Genomic DNA, 20,422 nt, shown 5'->3' with positions numbered 1-20,422 from the left:
CCCCCAGTGAAGAATTCCTGTTGCTGAGACAAAGGCAGGCAGCCCCTGACCTGTGCAGCGGGGCCTGGCCCTCGGGGCTGGCGAGACTCCCAGCCAGGCCACGTGCTCCCCCCCGCCCCCGGGGGACCTCACCTCACAGGACGTGGCCAGCAGACGGGGTCACGCGACGGTGATGGGAGGCAAAACCCAGCTCTGCCACTTTGTCTGAGCAGGAGCGAAAACCACCCAGACACCCACGGGCCCCTCCCGGGCTAGTGCCAGGACGGACTGCCACTCCCTGCCAGTGGCAGCTCGAGCCCGGGCCTCGTCCTTGCTCCCTTCAGGTGAGGTTTGCGGAGACACCCAGTCAGAGAGGGGCCCCAGCCTCGTGGTCCGGCCCGCCCATGGCCACGTCCCACTTCCCTCCTGCACCCTCCCCCGAGCCCTGGCCACAGCCCAGACCCCACAGGAAGCCCCCAACGCCCTCCGCCAGCGTCGCCCTGTTGCCCCCTCTTCCGCGCTGCAGTGGCAGCAGACCCAGCTCCGTCGGCCCCCGGCGCTGCTGGCAGCCTGTGGCACGAGGGCATGGGCACCTCCAAGTCCCGCGTCGGGAGCAGGAGCGCGTGGCTGGGTGTGCAAGGGCTGCGTGTGCAAGGGCTGCGTGTGGAAGGGCGGTGTGAGCCCAGGCTCGGGTTCTGCTGCAAAATCGGCGTCTCGGGGTTTCTGGGCTTAGGGCTGTGTTTTCAGTAAAGCCATCGAAACCTGTGAGTGTGTTATTAACAATTTACTTTTAAAATATATTTGATAAATAGCCCCCTTTCAAATATGAAACATGTGTTTTTTCTACCCTAGGCTTACCATCTCGGCTGATTAAAGGTCCTGTGGCTCTAAAAAGAAGTTATTCTTTCAGAGGTTCTTTTTGTTATGCCTGGGAACCGACCTTTGTTCTAGTTCAGGTTTTAAATTAGCATTTGAATTCATAGCAAGTAATGTCCCTGTTCTTCTGTCAAAGACAGTCATGGGTCAGTATTTCTTAAACATGGTATTCCCGGTTCTAACCTGTGAACGGCGTCCATCCTTTGTTTGACCGCCGCTCTAGGCCAGGGCAGGGGAGGCTGTGGAGGCCTGGGGACCGGGAGGGGCTTCGTCCCGTGCACTGGTGTCATCACGCTCTGGGCCTCGTGGCTGCACTCACAGGCCCGCTGAGGCCGGCCTCCCTCAGCCCTGTGGTGCTCTGGGGGCGGCGGGGGCGGGTGTGCGTCCGCACCCAGCCCCCACCCCACTGAGCAAAGTTAGGAGGTTCAGTCCCCACCTGCTCTCCCCTGGGGCGGAGCCTGCGGGACCACCAGTGCCCTGGCCTCCTGAGACGCTGCCCTTTTCCAACTACTTTCATTTGGAAAAGAAACGAGGCTTTCGAGTACGCGGATGGGAGTCCTGCTGGTCTGGGATTGTGCCCCCCCCCCTCCTGTAGACACTGTAACGCCAGGTCCCCAAAGTCGGGAAGGGTTAAAGCACACCCCCCGTCTCTCGCGCTCCGGCGGGCGGACTGTTTTCGCTCTGCGGCCGCCCGGCCTCCCGAAGGGCACGGCGGAGACCCCGCCGCGCTCCCTCCTTCCGCAGGCTGCGTGGGGGACTGGGGGTTGTAACTGGAGACGTCCAGCGCGCACGGGAAGAAATGACGCGCTGCTGAAGCTGCGTACTTTGTGAGGTGCCTTTCTGAGAGCGGGCCCGGCGAGGCCCCTTCGTGGGCCTCCGGGAACCGCCGGCTCGGCAGAGCGAGAGCAAGGCCGAGAAACCGAAAGGAGCGCAGCGTCCTTCCGGAGACGCGGAGAGACGGGGAGGAAATGTGCTCCCTGTTAGAAGTTGCAGAATCCTACTCGAAATTCTAATACATTTCAGTAAACCAGCGTGTATGGTTTTCATAATGTGCTTCGCGATTTTTTTTTATTTTTTCCAATTTAATTGTTTGGACATGTTGAATTCCTTTTTGAGAGAAAGATGCAGTTCGCCATTTGTAATGTTTTTGACCAGCCTTCGGCTCCAATGCCAGAAACCTCTATTAACCCAAGGCTCAACTAGCCTTCTGGGTTCTGAATGGGGACTTCCGCAAGTTTCTTTCTTTAGCAAGGCCCCGCGAAGAAGAAGACACTTGGTCTCGGGTGTGGGTCACGTCCCCTTCCTTCTCACCCCGCCCCAGCCCGGACCAAAGCCCCTGGGTTTCTCCAGCGGGGAACCAGGAAGCCTGGCGTCCAGAGGCGTCCCGGCGGCTGAAGGGTTAAGGGAGCGGCTGGAGGCAGCCGGGCGTTGGGGGCCCGCGAGCGGGGCGCGGGGGCAGGGGCGCCGCCGAGCGCGCGCGCAGACCCTCCAATAAACACAAAGGAGGGCCTGGGGAATAGAAACCCAAATCCACTTGTAATCGTACAAGAGATTCGGGCATAATTACTTGAGCGACCTAGATTAAGATTGATGAGCCTTTAAAGTGGCGCTTCAGATCGACCGCCTCGCCCTTCGGAAAGAAAAACCTGGTGGAGCGGAGGGGTCCCCAACTCCACCGGCTCCGCGGCGGAAGCCGCCCGCCGAGCCCCCAGCCGGGCCTCGGGCGGGCTCCGCGCGGGGGCGAAAGCCGTAAAGTGAGCGAAGGGAAAGCTGAGCGCTCGCCTGGCCGGCGGTCACGCCCGGGGGTGCAGACCGGCACCGACACTGGGTTTCACAGCCACCCCGCTGAGGGCGAGGGAAGCCGGCCGAGCCCGCCCGGTGCCTCCCGCGGCTGGTTCTGTGTGGACGGCGGCGATTTCCGCGTGTGCTGGTCCCCGGGAGCGCGGTCCCTCCCGGGCCTGCGTCCCGCCGCCCGAGTGGCCCTGGCCGTGCTAGCCGCTCTCCGCGCGGAGCCGCCACGGAGGGCCCGGCCCGAGCGCCCGCCGGGACCCTCCTTTTCATCGACTCTCTGCGGTCGCTGCGGCTCCTTTGACTAAATGCTTGTGATGGGGACGGTGGAGGGTACAGTCGTGCGTCCCGGCTGCGGAAGAACGCACGTTATTTCTGATTTCCTCGTCTGTGGTTTTTGAAATCCAGGACAGCGAGGAATGCCTCCCCTTTGGTCATCTTTATTAAAGGAGGAGCTCAGAGGCCCTCTTTAAATTAATATTCAAATACGTGAGAGGCGTAATTTTCAACTCCAACTCAGGTGCTGGGGACTCGAAGTCAGCGCCTTCGGAAGCACAGTGTGCAAACATCTCTTGACCGCAGCTCAGCCCCTGTAGTTTCGAGAGTTGAGAAATAGACCTTGCCGGACCCTTTCCTGAAAATCGTTTTGTCCACGTGTCTTACAATTTCATCACTTTTTGACTGATTCTCGGTGAGAAAAATCACTGCTACGACCCCCCACACTTTTTTTTTTTTGTATAAGAAATGCAATTAATGTCCGTGTGCGCGCCGTAAGAATAACCTCCCTGCGGAATTTCTCTCTCTCCACCTGGTCCCGCTGCCTCATGGCCTCCCGCCCAGACCTCGGGGAACCTGCTGCGGCCCGAGCGGCTCGAGGATAGCCGGTTCCTACGGGCGGGGCCGGCCACCGGGGCTCTCGCAGAGCCGGGGGCTCCTCGCGGAATCGGGCCTTCCGGAGTGCGCTCTGCATTCCAAGTCGGCTGATGACGAGCCTCACCGACCGCGTAGGATTTCTGGGAGCAGTCGCAGTCCCGCTTGCTAAGGGTCAATTATCCGGTCCCCTGACCTCTTTGGTTTTCAGAGAATGTTTCTCTCTAGTCTCCCGGTAAGCTACTGTGTGCACGCCAAGCAGACCTTACGGCAGATGAAAGGAAGTTTCTGTCTAATACAGGCACCATTTCTGAAAATGCATCTTCCAGACCGAAAACCCGTGGTCCCCCGCTGGGAGGAGGCCTGGGAGGAGGCCCGGGAGGGCCCGGCCCAGCCTGACCCTGGCGCCCTTGTCTTCCAGGCCCCGTGGTTCTCAGCACGCCCGCCCAGCTCATCGCTCCCGTGGTGGTGGCCAAGGGCACCCTCTCCATCACCACAGCCGAGATCTACTTCGAGGTGGACGAGGACGACCCCGCCTTCAAGAAGATCGACACGAAAGTGAGTGCGCTCGGTGCGGACACCGCGCGGGGGGCTTTGTGGCCGGAAGTGGTTTTCGGTTTTGCTGGGCTTTAAATGGCAGTGGGGGAGGGGAGCAGAGCGCCGTCTTTTCTCACGGAAAGTAAAATCAAGGAAGAAATAGCACACGCTTTCAGTTGTGGGGTTTTAAATCCTCTACCTCCAGAGCAGGCCCATTTGAACAGCCTGTCTGCGTGGCTTTGTGTGCGTTTGGGCCGATTTTGTAGTTGAGCCGACTGCTCCCAACTCCCTGGGGCACAGAACCTCGGGCTCTCGGAGAAGGCCAGGAAGGGTCTTGGGAAATGTCTCACTGAGATCGCTTTTAGTTTCCAAAAGTGTAAATTGCAGTGTGAATTGTTTTCCGCGGAAAGGTTATAAGGAGGCTGCAGGCAGGGGGTACCGTGTAGATATAAACTCATTTCCATTGTTACATCCATTTTTCATCTTCTGAAATGAGAATGGGCGTTCCATGTGCATTTCAGAGGAAGGGAGGCTGATTCTCGGGGAAGCTTTGGCTTAAAATGTGTGTGTACTCGCGCTCAGATGCTTCGAGCTGGTACTGTTCTGTGGGCGTGAGGCCAGAAAAAAATATTTGGAGGATTTGGAGTGCATAAACATTTATTTGTTCATTAAATCTTGTGTAGGTTTCAAACCCGAGTATTTGGGACACTTTGAACCGCCCCTCTTTTGCAATTAGTGTTACTGTTGCTTTAACTTTTATGTGACTGTGCAATCTGTAAACTTTCTTCCTGAGGTTAAAAACTCAAGAACAGAAGTGTCATGCTAGATAGTCAAGAATCAATTTAAAAGGATCTCCCTTTAAAGCAGTTTTCAGAGACAATTATTCTAAAATAGTTAAAGACAGATGCTCCGATAGATCCAGAACTTTATTCTTTATAATTCATTTTATTTATAAATAAAGCCTCATAAAATGCTATTTGTAGAATAGCAGTTGAAATTCTAAAATTTACACCCACCTGAATGAACTAACTGTCTGGAGGCCCTAAGAGAGTAGCCCTTCTGGCACTTGTTGACGGAGAATGCTCTGAGGGCTGTTGCAGGTTTCCTTTTCCTTCCGGCTCCAGAAGAGCTGAGTTTTACAGACGAGTGTGCACATGGTGTATTTGGCTCCAAATAATTTAAAGTTTGTCTTTCTGATTTTACCATCAGCTCGCCCTGTGAAATGAAAAGGAATTCTGGACTTCTGATTAATTTATTCAGCTATTTAAACAATGCTTAAAATAAGGTCTGACTTCAAACTGGTCAGAGATCATCTTCAGTTTATTGCATAGTTGGTTTTCATGCACAGATTTCAGAATTTGCATATGACTTTGTTAAGTTCATTTTCTGTGAGTTAGTCTGGTTTTTGACTCAGCAGTGTTGACTGTCCTGACATTTTTTTTCTTTATATCATCAAAGATGATGCTACAGAAGTACTAACCCCAGAAGAGCATGCTCTCCTGGGTAGATTTAAATTGTGTCTGTGATGGAAAGAAATGGTCTTTCCTACAAGTAAGGTAGAAACTGAGAGTTGATCCTTGTCCTGGGTAGCTCCACAAAAGCATTGTGAGTCTCATTGTTAACGGTTTTATTAACATAAGCCTCAAGATGTTTAAAATATTCAAGCGGTTTGGTTTTCAAAGTGAAGCATTACATGTCTTCATAGAAAAACAATTTAGAATGAGACACAACAACTTTTATTTTATCTCTTTATTAGCTTCTAATTAAATAAAAACCAGCAACAAATTAAAATCTAAATCACAAAAGTAATTATCCAGTGTATTTCAAGTGCATTTTTCAAATATATAATTCAGATATTCAAGCGTTATTATGTACGCTGAATTCAAATTTCTTTGAATATATTTAAATAACATTTCAAGTATACTTATGGAATGTTAGAAATAGAACAAGCAATATATTTGAAACAAAATGTAAACTTTTTAAAGTTCAGACACTTTCAAAGACAGATAAAAGTACCAAGAGGAAATCTACCTTTAAATGGTATCTTTGTTAGCGGAAAACGTCTGGAAGTATCCGAAGTGGCCATTTAACTTCTGTTCACCAAATCACAAAACACCAACATCCACACTTCAAAGACAAGGTGAGAGCACAATATCTGTTACACATCGAAATACACAGCACCCTCTCCTTCCGAGGGCAGACCCAGCGCGTCTGCTCGCGCACGGGCGCGCCTGAGCCGCCGGGCGCTGCATCCGCTGCGGGCCGGGCAGCCTTGCCTGCAGTCTCGCCTCGGGACGGGCTGCTCTTCCAGGGGTCGCGGTGCGCTTTTCCGGGAGCTAGGTCATCTCCCGTGAGGGAGTCCCGAACACTGGGGGGCTGGGGTTCTCCTTCATCTGCTTCCGCCACTGGCTTCTCTCCCCGCTGAGGGGCGGCCTGGACCCCGGGCCGCGCCTCCTTCTGAAGGAGGAGACGGTCCGTGCTGTCCAGCGGGGCAGTGGAGGGGATGGAGCGGGAGCACCCGCGCGACGCGGACTCCCGGCAGAGTCCCCGCGGCCCGGCCGCCGGCCGCGCTGCCCTCTAAAGCTTCTCCAGACTCTTGGGGTTGGTGAGGATCTCCCTGGCCAGCCGCCACGTCTGCTTGGCGGCGTTCTCCAGCGCCGAGTGCGGCTTGCCCTGGAACAGGTCGAGGTTGGGCAGGAAGTAGTGGGGGCAGCGCCGGCACTGCAGGCAGGAGATGAGCTGCAGCAGGATGCCGTTGAGCCGGTCGCCCAGGCAGGACTCGTCCCAGTCCGACTCGCGGGGGTGCTTCTCGCACTCGTAGGAGACCAGCGTCTTCATGTGGTAGTTGTTGAGGGGCTGGCCCGGCAGCTCCAGGTGGCGGTCCCGCAGCGTCTTGAGGATGGAGAGGCATTTCTTGCGGCAGCCGCCCATCTGCAGGCGGTTCTCGGCCTCGGCAAACTGCAACACCCAGGCGTCGCTCTCGGCCGAGCTCTGCTTGCCGGCCAGGGAGTGGCACTCCTTGGACAGGAGGTTGAACCCCTCCGCTTTGACCTCCGCCACCCGGTTGGGTCCCGGCCAGGGGATGTGGGGAAGCGGCCAGTGGGCCGCGCTGCGCGGCCAGATCCCCGTGCACTTGAACGCCGGCGTGATCTGCACCACGTACCGATCCCGGATCCGCAGTTTCACTTCGCTGGTGTCCGCCACCATCTTCACCACATCCCTGTAGCTGCACTTGTCCACCGCCTGAGCCACCAGCGTCTGGAACCGGGAGCGGATCTTGCGCGCGGAGAGGTAGCCCGAGGCGGTGATGAATTCCACCCACAGAGACATGCTCCTCTTGCGCCCGTCGCTCAGCTTCAGCACGGCGCAGCCGGGCAGCGAGCCGTCGTCCACGAAGTTGAACACCCCCATCTGGTTCAGGTAGAGCACCACCTCGAACTCGGTGGGCGAGACAACCTCCAGGCCCTCGTAGCGGTTGTCCATCTCGTTGAGGGAGCTAATGAAGCGGGGCTCCTGCACCTCCACCTCCTTGAGCACGTCCGACACGACTTTGCAGACCTCGCGGATGGTCTTGGCGATGGCGGCCTTCCTGGCTTGGCACTTCTCGTTGTAGTACTTGTTCAGGTGGTACACCAGCTTGGCCTGGGCCGCGATCATGTTGGGGCAGAGATCCGGGTTGTACACCGGAGTCTCACAGTAGGCCGTGGGATCCAACGCGGCTGCTGGAGCGGGAGCCAACTTCGTGCAGAAACAGCCGGCGCCCGCAGCGTCTCCGGAGCAGTCCCGGCGCGCCGCCGCGGGGGTCCGGGCGGCCGCGGTCCCCTCCCCGCCTCTGGGCTCCCGGCCGCTCTTAAAGCGGAACGCCGCTCTGCCCGCCCTTTCTCTGCCTCTCCTCTTCCTCCCCGAAGAGAATCCTGGTGGGAGAGGGAGGCGTGGAGAGATCCCCCTCTCGGCTATAAAAACAAAAGTTGCGCTGACACCCAGCAGAGCTTTTCCAGGAGCCCCAGCACGCGGCCCTCCCGTTCATTTACGCTGTCCGGGAGTCATCGTGCTTGCGGGACGGGGCTCGGGCGGAGGAGAGCGGCGCCGAGTGTGTGCCGGGTGCGTGTGCATGGGGATGTGTCAGGAGGAGCTGCTGTCGGGTTGTCTCGGAGCCCAGATGCACTCGTGTGGAAATTATAAAGGCAGGGCCAGGCAGGCTGGCGGCCAATCGCCACTGGGCTCGTCACGACAGCCTCCTTCAGCTCCAGCCCGGCTAATTAATCCCCCTCCAGGAGCGAGGCACGAACCGAGGTAGGAGGCTGCTGCCGGCAGGAGCCCACGCAGGCCACCTAGACGGTTTTGGAAATCAGGAGGGATCTCTCAGCTCGGGTCGTACTTGAAGCATATTGACGTTCCGAAGAGACTTGGCAAAGGGGCTCTCTTCGCCCTGAAAACCCAGCTTGCTGCTCCACCGCCGAGCTGCGAGTGCAGGTGTACACGGGAGTGGGCAGCCGCCAGTTGGGGGACTGGGTGGGGCTTTCTGAAAGGGAAGTCGCTCTCTTGCGCGGGGAGGAGGGCCAGGAAGGTCTGTCGCTCCTCCGCGCCCTGCACAGGGCAGGTCGGGGGCTGGCTCGCTGCACGTGCAAGGCGGCTTTCTGGAGGTTCCTGTGTGCGAGGGTGACTTTTCAAAAAGTGTCAGGCAGTGTTTTAAGTCTGTTTGTTCCTCATCGGCAGTGTTGAAAGGAATCTGAAAATTATTGCTAAGTGTGTTAGACGTTGTCTGCCCCAGTTTAAGTTAGGGTGTTTAAGAGAGTGTTTGGGAAGCCCCTCCCCCACCCGCAGCCCCCTTTGTGCTGCGGCAGGCGCGCCGCCTTCCCACGTGGGACACCGAGTTCTGTGTGCACTCGCAGGAACATCTGAAAAATCAGTGATCTCCGCGATGGGGAGGCTTTAATAACGTGCGATCCCAGCGAGCTGTGTGTCGGAGGGAAGTCCAGGGAGGACCGCGGACGTGGGACCTGCTGGCAGAGGCCGCCCCGCAGACCGGCAGCCTCGGTCCCGGCTTGTTCCCAGACGCGGGCTCCGGGCGGCAGCGGCGGCTCCTCGCTCCCGGGCCCTCAGCGGTGCCTGGCGGCGGGCCTGCCCTTTTATGTGCCTCTGTGTGACCCGATTCAGGGACAACGGTTAAGATTGCGAAAGAAAATTAATTTGCAGCCATTCAGGCTTTTTTTAACTAAACAGCACTTGGGGGGGGAATTAGAAAGAAATCAACGTTTCTGAACATGGGGCCTGAAAACAGGAGGGGACACTGACTTGCGTAGAACCTCGTGGAGGGCGCCGGCCGTGCCCTCCCGTGCAGGAAAGGGGTGACCTGCCCCTGGGGACTGTGCCCTGCTGCTCAGTGCGGGCCGGGCAGGTCTTGAACCGCCTGCCTCCCCTGTGGACGGGGCCTCTGCCCGGCGAGGGTGTTCCAGCCCAGCCCTCCGACCCCTGGGGGCAGGGCTGTGGGCGCTTTCCTCTCCCAGCCCCTCCCAGCGAGGTCTTGCTCAGGGCCCCCCGGTTTGCCCAGCTTCCCACGGGGGAGTGGCGGCGCACTGCGCGGCGTCACAGAGCCACCCGCTCTTGACTCTCCGCATCGGAGAGTGACGGTGTGGCCTGGCTTCAAACAGTGCGTTAGACTGGGGGCTGGGGGCACGGGTCAGCCCGGCTCCTGGAGAACCGCCCGCCCCTCGGGGGCAGGACTGGGCACACCCCGGCAGCCCCTCCCGGCTGCTGGGCCTGCGTCTCGGGTGAACGCACCGCTACCTTCTGGCAGTTGGGAGAGGGAGCTAATCCGAGCGGAAGGCCGGCGGCCTCTGAGCTGAAGACCCGCCTTGGTCTCTGGGGAGAAGCCCCGCCGCCCTCCACCCAGCGCAGGTCCGGGCGACTCCCCGCTGGCCTCTCTCCCGCCGCTGAGCACTCCCCCGCGGGCCTGGCCTCCGTCTGCTCCGGCGGCGTAGGCTCTGTGTCCGCGAGCGGTCATTTCAGAGCCCCCCGGGGCGTGCGGGTTTCTCTGCATCCGCCGAAGGCCTCGGGCCCTGCCCACGCGCCGCTCCGCCCCGGGCCCACGTGTGGGCGAGGCCAGGCAGCGCTTTCTGGTTCCCCAGCGCTCTCCCTCCCTGGTCAGGCCGGAGTTGCTAGGCCGAGCGCTCACCCCTCGGTGTCTGGGCCACGTGCAAGTACCCGGTTACGGAGGACGGGACGCGGCGGCCCCGGGGCCGTTCGGGGGGCCGTGGCGCGCCGTCCGAGAGGGTCTGACGCCAGAACTCGAGGGGCGCCTGGCGGCCCCGCCGGAGCCGGGCGCGCAGGTGGCGCATCTTCGGGGCTCACTGTGCGGCTTAATTGGGTTAAAGCGAAGCTAAACACCCAAGCACTTTGTGCACACTAATTGGTGTAACCGGGGCCTTTTCACTAACGATTTGCACTTTAAAGAAGAAAAATGGATGGTGAGAAGAGAACTAAGAAGCTCGTTAGCCCTCCTGTGTTCCGGGGAAGTGAAGTCATCCCGTTTCAAGGACTCCGGGCATGCTGACGAGCGGCTTCCCGGGCGCCCACCCCCCGGGCGCTGACAGCGATTTACATAACACAGGGCCCCTCCGCCGCTGTTATCGCGGCCGCGAACCGGCCCCGGGACCTCACTCCCTCACTCCGGGGCCAGAGCTGCTCGTGGCTGCGACCCGCGACTTTCTATTGCACTGGACACGCGACATGAATTGCTTTCTGCCGCTGAACCTTTCCAGCGATGGCAGACGCCTCTCAACTGTTGAAGGAAGGGAGCAGCGGAGCAGCGGGCTCTTCCGAGGAGCGTGTCCGCCACCCTTCTCTTCTATTGGACCAGCCTACGGAGGGAGCTCACGCAGTCCGGCGTTGGTGGAGTTTCACCTTCTGCAGCCCAGGCTGGAGAGGGGCACTTGTTTTGTGGGAGGAACTGAGCTGTTGTATAGTGGAACATGTTTTGAAATGTCATTTGACCTATTGACCTATCATTTGACCTATTTAATGTGATTATGTAATATATGGAGATAGCTTGAAATCAATTTGTTTACCTAGGGGAAAACGTCACAAAACAACTGGAACGACACCAGCCTTACCTGTATCACTGTTCTTGCAGTGAGTGTAACCTCAGCAACCAGGGCTTGTGCGTGTCCCGCCCTCAGGGTGCGGGCATCGCGTGTTCGCTGTGGGCGCTGCGCAGGCGTGTGTGACGGGAGCTGAGAGCACAGCCACAGCTGAGAACACTGACCTCACTGGAGGGGGGACACCAAGAACCTCACGATTTAGTGATGGTTTCAGGTGCTTATTACATTTGAAGGGCATTTGGAACTTTAAGTTCTAACCAGTTTGACTTTTGCATTTCATTTACTTCGTGTAGGCAGCCTTGATTTAAAAGACATACACCATTTAGGAAAAAAATCTAAAGACTTCACAAGCTCACCATTATCATAAGTTTTATGTATTAACGAGTATATAACTATCAAATACTGTGATTTTTAACACGTCAAAGCATTCAAAATAACAAGGGCAAATTGTTTTTCCCAACATGCTATTTCCTGGGTAATTTATCCCCATTCTGTAAACCTGCTTATGTGATAGGCTGCATGAAATAACGCATAAACAGTCACCTTTTAGGTTCAAAGGAAAAGCCTATTATGTTGAGAAATGTGGGAATGCAAGGTTTCTGTTTTAAAGAAAGCACTGATTTACATTTGAATTCCGTGTTTATAAATTTCAGCAGTTGCGACCTTTCACCTGGAGAAGCGCATCTGCTGGTTAGAGGGTGCGCTGCACACACGTGCTGAATGCTCGCAAAGATGTGTTTTGTGTTTTTTCATCATCTGCTGGCTGCTCTTCTGTTCACAAGCATTCATGAGTTTAAAGTTTTATTTTTTAATATGTGCTTATTACACTGGGGAGATAAAAAGAATATGAAGTCGAGTTTATTGAATTATTTATCCCTACTGCTGAAGTGGCTTTGAAGGCTCATTGTAGGCGTCTGATTTCTGCCCCCTCCTCCTTTTTTAAAATGCACGCAGGCTATTTCATTCTGCCAGACACAATATATTTCTTTTTTTTACACCAGAGAAATTAAAGACAGATATTTGTGCAGGGCTCTCTTTATGTGTCGCATTAAATAAAGTGAAATCGAGGGGGTTTCTGGTAACCTAACTTGATGGCATCTGCCCCTTCCTTCCTGTTGGAGCTCCCTGCGCGAGGACGCTGGAAACAGAGTAGCTGGAGAGCTGCGGAGTGTTGGGGGGGGGGGGGGTGGCCCTGAACAGTCCCGCCGTAGTGCCAGGTCTGCGGCCCAGTGCAGCGGAGGGTGCCAGTCACCGCACGGTTAGACCCTGTTGTATGTCCTCAGCCAGAGCATCCAGAGACCAGCAGTGAACTCCTTGTTTCCTCAGGTCCTCACTGGAATGGCCAGGGCTGTTGCCTCAGTTTCCCTCATCCTTATAGACGCAGTCCCATAGGCAGATTCTCCGTGGGGGTGCTTTTGTCTTTCCTACCGTGTTGCTGAGTGAACTTGCTGGTTGGAAAGAAAGTAACTTTGAGATTAAAACTGGAAGCGGAAGCGCACTTTACAAGAGCCGGCGCCGCCCTTAGCTGTGCGGGTCTGGGGAGAGGCTGGACACCCGTCTGCCCGAAGCCCTTCTCTCTGACAGAAGGGAAAGGCAAAGCCTGGGCTGATGAGCCGGCCTCAGTCCCCTGACTTCGCGTGGGGTATTCGGGTTGCATCTGTGGGCTGAGGAACTGGTGGGGAAGGGGTGTCGACAGAAACCTTTCCTAGCGCTCACACTGAACGCCATCCACGCCTCTCCACACAGGCGAGGAGGCACTGGGGCTGGTCGCTCACTGAGTGCTGGGGGGGGGCAGGGGCGAGGGTCGACCCCGCCCCTGCAGCTCCTCAGGCACCTGCACCTCTCAGAAGGTCAGGGTCGTCTTCACGGGCTCCAGGAGTCGGTCACTCACTCCCTGCCGCTCCATGTCAGCTGTATTCTCACTCGGGCGTCGCAGACACGGTCTGCCGGGGTCCATGGGCTCTCCCCGGCGCTTCTCTGCTGTGCGAAAGGTGAGCCCCAGGCCGGCCTGCCCGTCGCCAACCCCAGGCCACGTCGTTGCCCTCTCCGCCCACCGGCGTTCTGAGCACGTGCAGAAAACAGTGGGGTCGGAGGGGACCAGAGCCTGCACCCGGTGCGTGCGCAGTAGGTCGTCCTGGACTCCACGGCGCTGGCTCCTGTCCCCACTGCGGGTCAGGCCCCTGACGACCTTCGTCCTGACCTGGAGGCGGGAGTCCGGTCTGCAGGCCCTCACCTCCGGGTGACTGCATGTGTGAATCACCTCGGCTGTTTCTGCTTCACAGTTTGGCAGCTGATTTTTGTCTTGAACAAAGCAGTTCCTCTAAACTAGGATTTACTTTTTTAACGATCAGTAACTGGAGTAATAATGTAAGGATAATTACTCTAAATTAAAAAAACCCACTATTACCTTTTATCATGTGTATCGTATGCAATAAAATAAATGGTTTATGGAAAGAAGGAAATTAGGTTATATGTAGGAACTCCCTTTATAGTTTTTACACGTAGATACGGAGTTGACGCTGTTTATCTGAGACTAGATCACATCAGTAGTACTTCCTTCCCACCTACCGTGGGTTCGCTGTTGTGATGATGTTTTATTATAACAATGTGTGCTGTGTCTTCAGAACACGATTGTCTGTGTAGTGCTTTGTCGAAGGGAACCAGTCAGAGGTCCTGGGCGGCGGTTCCTGCGTGCTGGTCTGCGTCTCGGCGGCCCACGGGGCCCGCACACCTCGCTCTGGTCACAGCGTGCAGGGCGCGGGGTTGGCGAGGCCCTGGTTCTCGCCACAAGTTGTGGTGCCTTTGGCACAGGCAGTGAGTGTAATGCTGTTCTATTTTTATGTGAATTTTTTCGTTGTTTTAAGTCAAGTTTATTCGTGTATAACTTGCCTATGTTAGTGTTCTGTGATTTTTTCCCGTATGAATGTGCCATTTTATGGATTCTGATAAAGTGACACAGTCACATAACGTTAGCCTAGCACAGACATGGAACGTTCCTATTGCCACGGAAAAAGTTTTCTCATGCCCCTGTTTGGTTTTTTAATTTGTAAATTTTATGATTCCCTTATAAATGCCTGGGTGTTTTTAGTTTTCTATCAAAAAACCTTTAGACTATGAGCACCTTTATTCATTCCCCGAAGAATTTATTGTCGCACTCCTAGCCCAGAGCGGTTTTCACCGGAGAGCCGCACTGGGGTGGGAGCAGAACGTGAAATGACGTCTCAGGGGTCCAGCTGCAGAGCGACAGCTTTCGTCTCACGATCTCACGTGCAAGGTGTTTAATTGTGACGTCGGTGCTCGGGGAAAGATTTGTTTTTCGGAGGAACTGCCAGTGTGTGTTGTGCCAGCACAAACGCGCACACTAGACTTGCGCGTGCAGTGCACAGTTGACACGCCCGTGTGTGTGTTGAGAAACGGGCCTCGCACAGGAGTTAACGGTGCTGGCTCCATGTCGCCAGGACAGTCCATCCCATCTCAGTGCTTAAATCACGCTTTACTCCGCGTTTTCCGAAAGCTGATCCTTCCTTTGAGTGTCGGGGGACAAGGCCGAGGGGTTTATTAGCACTGATATTAATTAATAGACATACATTCTTGCAACATACACTTCTAGTTTCATATAAATATACAATGTCATTTATATTTAGATGGCTATAAATATTCCAAACAAAGAATTCTTAAGTTGCCAGCGTGCAAACATTTTTATTGACAATGATGCTCTTTTAAGTATTTTGCCTTTCCACAACTTGGAATGGTGCGTCCAGTCTCCTATTTCTTCCCCCAAGGATACAATCACTTAAATGCTTTCTGTTTTATATCCTCATATGGCAATTACAATAGAGATTTTAATGTTGTGCATGCTTACAGGCCTATTAAGAAGAAGTTATTGCTTTCCTAATAATCTTGAAGCATTTTAGGAAATGCGCTCTTTATGGTTTGCAGAGTGGCCTGTGTGTGAAGACTGGAAGCACGCACGGACCCACCCACCCACCCAGTGTTTCAGATGGTGAGGGTGGAATCGGCCTGCGCGCGGCTCCTGAGGCCGACCCAGTAAACGGAAACAGCACTGCGTGCAGGGCTCTTGCCCCCGCCAGGATGTGCTCTCGCTTCTGCTACATTGTTTCATAACAGCCCCACGGTTTTCAGCAGCACCTTAGAGATTGCGGCTGCGCGGATTTTAAAATAATAATTGGGCACTTCAACAGTATCTACCCAGTCACATGTCCTACGACCGTCCCGAAGGTCATGAGCTTTTAATCGTGAGACCAAGAAGTTTAAAAGTGGCTAGTCATTCTGTCTGCGTGAGTAAAAGCCCACTGCTTTGTCCTTCGCAGACCGAGTGTCCTTGCGCAGCTATAAAAACACCTTCCTTCCCGCCGAGACCAAGGTTCCTCTCTTGGCAGCCTAAACCTGTCTTTTAAAACAAATTGCACAACTCGCTGGGGTGAAAAAAGCGGGTTTGGGGGCACTGGGGTGTTTTTGTTTCTTCTTCCCCGAGCAAACCCGGCCCCTCATCTGTGCTGCTCTCCACGCCGCGTTAGCGCGGTTTTCCCCAGCGTGCGCCTGCCGGGCGCGGTTCAGCCCCGGGCAGCTGCGGGCCTTGTGGTGATCAGCATTGCAGGCAAAAGCCATATGTGTTTAAATAAAAAAAAAATCTCTTTATTTCATTTGCTGTTTTAACTGGATGGATAACTTTTGTGCCTGAAGACAGAGGGAGAAAAAACACAGAAATAATTAATTGCCTCTGTTCTCGCGGCTGCTCCGTTCCCCCTCCAATATGGAGTGCTTGTCAGCTTTCCTGATAAATGACTGCGTGTATTTGCATAGATTCTACATTAACACAAAAATTAGTTTTATTTGTGGAACACTAGTTTACATAATAATATAAAACTGAGCGTTATTGATTATGTTCCCAAGCATTGGCGATTTTTAAAGGGAGTGTTGATTGTTATTTTTAAAGATATGTTCAACCTATTTCTGAATTTGAACTTTTTTTTGCTTTAGATAGATTTGCATGAGCAAGACAAGCATATTTATAAAATTTTAAAGTTTTAAAAATTCTTGCCTGGATGTGTCCACGTCCCAAGGTTCTGACTTTAAACGTTTGGCGTGGAATATTCTCAAACGCTCACCGGCAACACACACGCCATCTGGGCGGGCTTCACAGTCCTGTCGCCAGGAGGACAGACACTGCGCTGCGACCTCCTTTGCAGCCAGACTCGGGGTGTGCCTGAGGGCCAGCGTCTCCGTCCTCGCCCTGTTTCCTGAACGCGCTCAATCACTGGATCCCCATAATCCAGGCTTGAAAAACACACCCTCCCGCCGGCGGGCGCCGGGTGGGTGCTGGGAGCGGCCCCCCCTCCGAGGCAGCCGAGATGCTTGCTCAGCCTGCACCCTGGCATCTGGTCGTCTGGAGGCGACCTGCTAATTACGAGCCATCGTTGTCTCTGCCGCGCCAGGGAGAGTGCGGATACGTTCCCGGCGGCCGGTTCCATCCCACGTCCTTCCGTACAAGATGCTCAGTCCTCAGGAAACCAACTGCACCCGGAGTGTCTGCACTTCTGGCCGGGGGACACCCCGGGTGCCGGCTGTCACGGCCCAGCTAATGATGACAAATACGCTGCTGCCTGCAGATTGCAGAGCTCGCAGGCTGTGGAGGAAGGCCCCCAGACCACCTCTCTTCAGAGGTGGCTTAGCCTTGCCATGGTCATTTCCGTGTCTGTGTCTTTGAAACGAAAGTCAGAGCCGTGGCACAGGACGCCGACATACCTCTTCCAAGTTCAGGGTTCTGCGTGGTCTGCAGCGCTTTCCACTCGAGGGCTGGAGCGTGCTCAGATGAGAAACTCCAGGCACCAGATAGTTCACGGCCCTCTGGAGTATGTGTCTGCGCTCTGAGAAGAACTCGGGCAGTGTGAATGACCGAGAAAATTGTCCAGATTGTTTAGGCCAGAAAGCAGGCTGGTGAAATCGGCGGGGGGTGGCGTGGGGGCAGGGATGGATCTTTTCTTTCTCTTCAGCTGAATGGTAAAACCTCTCTTCTCCTGCTGTGTGGTAGGCCCAGCCTGTCCCAAATAAATGGTTATAGATATATTTCTTTAAGACTCTGGATTATTCCAAAATAATTTAGAGAATATTCGTTGCAATTGATTGTTTCCTCTGTTGTCAAACTTGAGCTTTTGTTTTACGTTGTTACTTTATTCCATAGAAACTTGTTTCCGTGTTACGAGACATGGCCCTATGCAGATGGTCCAAGGTGAAGACGAACACCGGTAACAAATGACTACCGTTAACCACAGTGTGATGTGGGGAGAGGGGCGCACTGCCTGTTAAGTGAGGTGACGTGTACTTGACAAGTGCAGTCTTAGGTTCCGCTCACTAAACACTTGCACACGCATTAACACATCCGATACTTGAAGTAATTTTTTGCGTTGAGAGGAATGGGCGGTAAAAACCAGAGACAGCTGCCCTGGCCTGGGAGGCGCAGGGGGCCGGGCCGTAGCCCCGAGGACAGGAAGGAAGGTCGTGGGTGGGTCCCCGACTGGGACACGGCTGAGAGGCGTGGACCCCGATCTGGCCGGTGCTTCTCCCCCTCCCTTCCCCTTCTCCGAAGTTGGTACGCATGTCCTGGGGTGAGGGTAAAAAAAGAAAAAAGAACGGGGACAATCACTCGATGAGTATTTAATCTCTTCTAATCTGCACAGCAGACACCAGTTCCCATTAACAAACAGGCTGAGATTAGAAAGGTTAATTGTCCTAACAAGGGTCACATGGCCGTTGCAGAGCCGGGCCTGTCTGCCTTCAGCTGCTCTTAGCGTCGCGGCCCCTGGGCCCATAGCATGGGGGGCCTGTGCACATGCGTGTACGCACGTGTGTGTGATTGTGTGCGTGTGTGTGAGGTTGTGTGCACACGTGTGATTGCATGTGTGCGCGGTTGTGTGGTTGTGTGCGTGCACGTGTGTGCGTCCTGTCTGGTCCCGGCCGCAGCTTTGAGCGGCTGCTGCTGGGACGTCGGCGTTGCCCTGAAGAGACCCCTCCCCCAGGCTCCCAGTCGCATCACGAGTGTGGCGGTGTGAGGAGACGGAAGCAGCAGGTTCTCTATAGGAACTTGCAATGTGTGGATCGATCACAGGGACAAACCAGAAACTCTGTGCGTGCTACTTAGTGAGTGTCACATTGGGCCGATTCGCCTAAAGAACCACTTCATCCCAAAACCTAAGGTCGCCGGGACACGCCCTCACCAAGCGGTGAGGAGAGACGGCTGCTTCAGGCACTTGAGTAGCGCACCCTCAGACTTTCTGGTACAACACTTTATAGTGTGCTTTCCTTTATGATGTTCTCTTGCACGTGTAGGTTTACTCTGTGGCCTTTCGGTGGAAGACACGTTGAAAATGCCTTTTATCACAGACTCGAACAGGGTGATTTCCAGGAAAGCTCCGTGAAGGCCAGCTGGTGTTACCCCCGCTAGATGTCTCTTCGGCAGCGACGCCGTGCTGGGGTTTCCCGTGGCACATCTGACCGTCACGCGTGCTCTCTCTGCGCGCACCGGGATTTCAGGACTCTGCTCGCGGTTACTGGTCAGCGCTAACGCTTAGTGACCTGTGACGGCCCCACTGTGTGTGCGAACACAGAGAATGCACAGTGGACATCACATTGCAGCGTGTCATGAATCGGCGGGGGGCGGGGGAGAGACGCCGTCACCGAGGGTGGGCGCCCACCGCGCCCCGCCACTGCCGGGGGGACGCTCGCTGTCCGCTCGGGGGGCTGCCGGCACTGGCCGGTGGCTCTCACTGGGAGGGCCCATCCCCACCGGAGCCCAGAGCTTTGTCCTTGAGAGTCGCGCCCTCCAGTGCCTGTTCCTCCTTCTGCCTTGTCCTGCGCTCTCCACAGAAGTCAGCCCTTTGCAACGAAGGCATTCGCGAGGCCCCGGGCTCTCGGCCGTGACACCTGGAGCAGGTTCCCGGTCCCCTCCCCGCCGAGGGCGGGGCCTGGAGCCCGTCACTCCCAGGACCGGCCAGCGAGCTCAGGGTAGAGGGGCCTGGGGGGGGGGGCGTGGCCTTGGCAGCGGGGGGGACGGCTCCATGGCCCCGCTGGTAAATGCCTGTTGACTGGGTGTCAGCAGCCACAGATATCTCCTCTGTTTGAAAATGCGCGGCTGGGCCCTGAGCACACGACTCCTCTCCAGCCTGTGCTACAGTGCCGGTCTTATAGTGCCACGTTTTCCCGTGCTCTGGCTTGTAATAACCAGTCATACGTTGTTTGGGATATGAATTGGCAAGCATAATGGTTTCTTCTTAAAATTTCTCATAGGCTACATATAGAACATCCATAGCGAAACAGAATTTAACTCTAACAAATTTGCTGTTCTTGCTCAGCCTGCGTCTGAAGAGGCTAATCTACTTAATAAGGCCTCTGGGTAGATTAAATTCACTAAATATTGCACAGCCTTTGTAGGTTTTTGCCCTGACCTTCAAATACTAGTTTTTATGGCTCCTTTGATTCCATAAACTAATACCCTCATTAAGTGTGAGGAAGATACAGTTTATATTTTACATATGTATCAGTTTTGCTTTGTCAACAATTTTTTTTGCCTACAAATGGAATCTATAGGTTTCCCATATATTTGAAAAATGCACAAAAGAACTAACAAATTCTGATGTACATAAGTGTGGTCGTAGTTTTACAGTATTATTGGAGCAGTTTCCATATTCATATTCCTGCCTTTTGGTGGGAACGTTGATCTCTAAACGACTCAGCGTGAAGGGGAGTGAACGCTTTCTGGAAGCGCTGTGTTTGGTGAAGGTGAGGCCCCGGGAGAACGCAGTCCGCCCCGGGGTCTTCCCGGAAGCGACGCGCAGAGCCGCACGTGCGGGGCCCGGCGCGGGTGCAGGGCCGCCCGCTCGCAGTGCGCACGCTGGTGGCGGGCACGTCCGTCCTGGCTACTTTGCAGTCACACGTAACCGAGCGACAGCAGCCGAGTGAGCAATAAAGCACGGAGTGCGTTTCTGGTATTTCACTGCGAATTGTGGGGAGGAACACACCTCCTACCTCTCTGGCTTGTTTGTTATTTTAGGGCCTTGGGCACGTGTTTGCATTGGCCACGCCCTTTGTCCTCGGAGGGGACGTTTCACTAATACTTCCTGCACCTTGGCCACGACGTCTGGGCGACGGCACACAAAGGCAGCCGGCCCAGCACCCGCGTCCTGCAGCCTGGGTCTGGGACGGGGGGGGGGGGGGGGGGGCGGAGGTTGCGCACAAAAGAAACCCTGTAGAGCCGG

At 55.1% G+C, this 20,422-nt stretch overlaps 2 protein-coding genes across 9 annotated transcripts in view; one reads left to right on the top strand and one right to left on the bottom strand.

The window, feature by feature from the left end:
- NBEA (neurobeachin) overlaps positions 1–20,422 on the top strand; it is a 449,525-nt gene that overhangs the window by 301,917 nt on the left and 127,186 nt on the right. For 6 of the 8 annotated variants that reach the window (XM_036011183.1, XM_028526291.2, XM_036011184.1 and 3 more), the window contains one exon: positions 3,935–4,071. In XM_036011183.1, coding sequence (XP_035867076.1) covers positions 3,935–4,071 — 137 coding nt within the window. Of the gene's footprint in view, positions 1–3,163; positions 3,335–3,527; positions 3,688–3,934; positions 4,072–20,422 lie in introns of those variants that run through there. The other 2 variants (XM_036011188.1, XM_036011187.1) reach the window with 2 other exon arrangements.
- On the bottom strand, positions 6,507–7,851 carry MAB21L1 (mab-21 like 1). The gene has a single exon (XM_028526292.2). The coding sequence runs from the start codon at positions 7,705–7,707 to the stop codon at positions 6,628–6,630; it is 1,080 nt and encodes a 359-aa protein (XP_028382093.1). The 5' UTR covers positions 7,708–7,851; the 3' UTR covers positions 6,507–6,627.

This window comes from Phyllostomus discolor, chromosome 11 (assembly GCF_004126475.2).
Source record: "Phyllostomus discolor isolate MPI-MPIP mPhyDis1 chromosome 11, mPhyDis1.pri.v3, whole genome shotgun sequence".
NCBI classification, from domain to species: domain Eukaryota; kingdom Metazoa; phylum Chordata; class Mammalia; order Chiroptera; family Phyllostomidae; genus Phyllostomus; species Phyllostomus discolor.
This window is presented reverse-complemented; position numbering and strand designations above follow the sequence as displayed.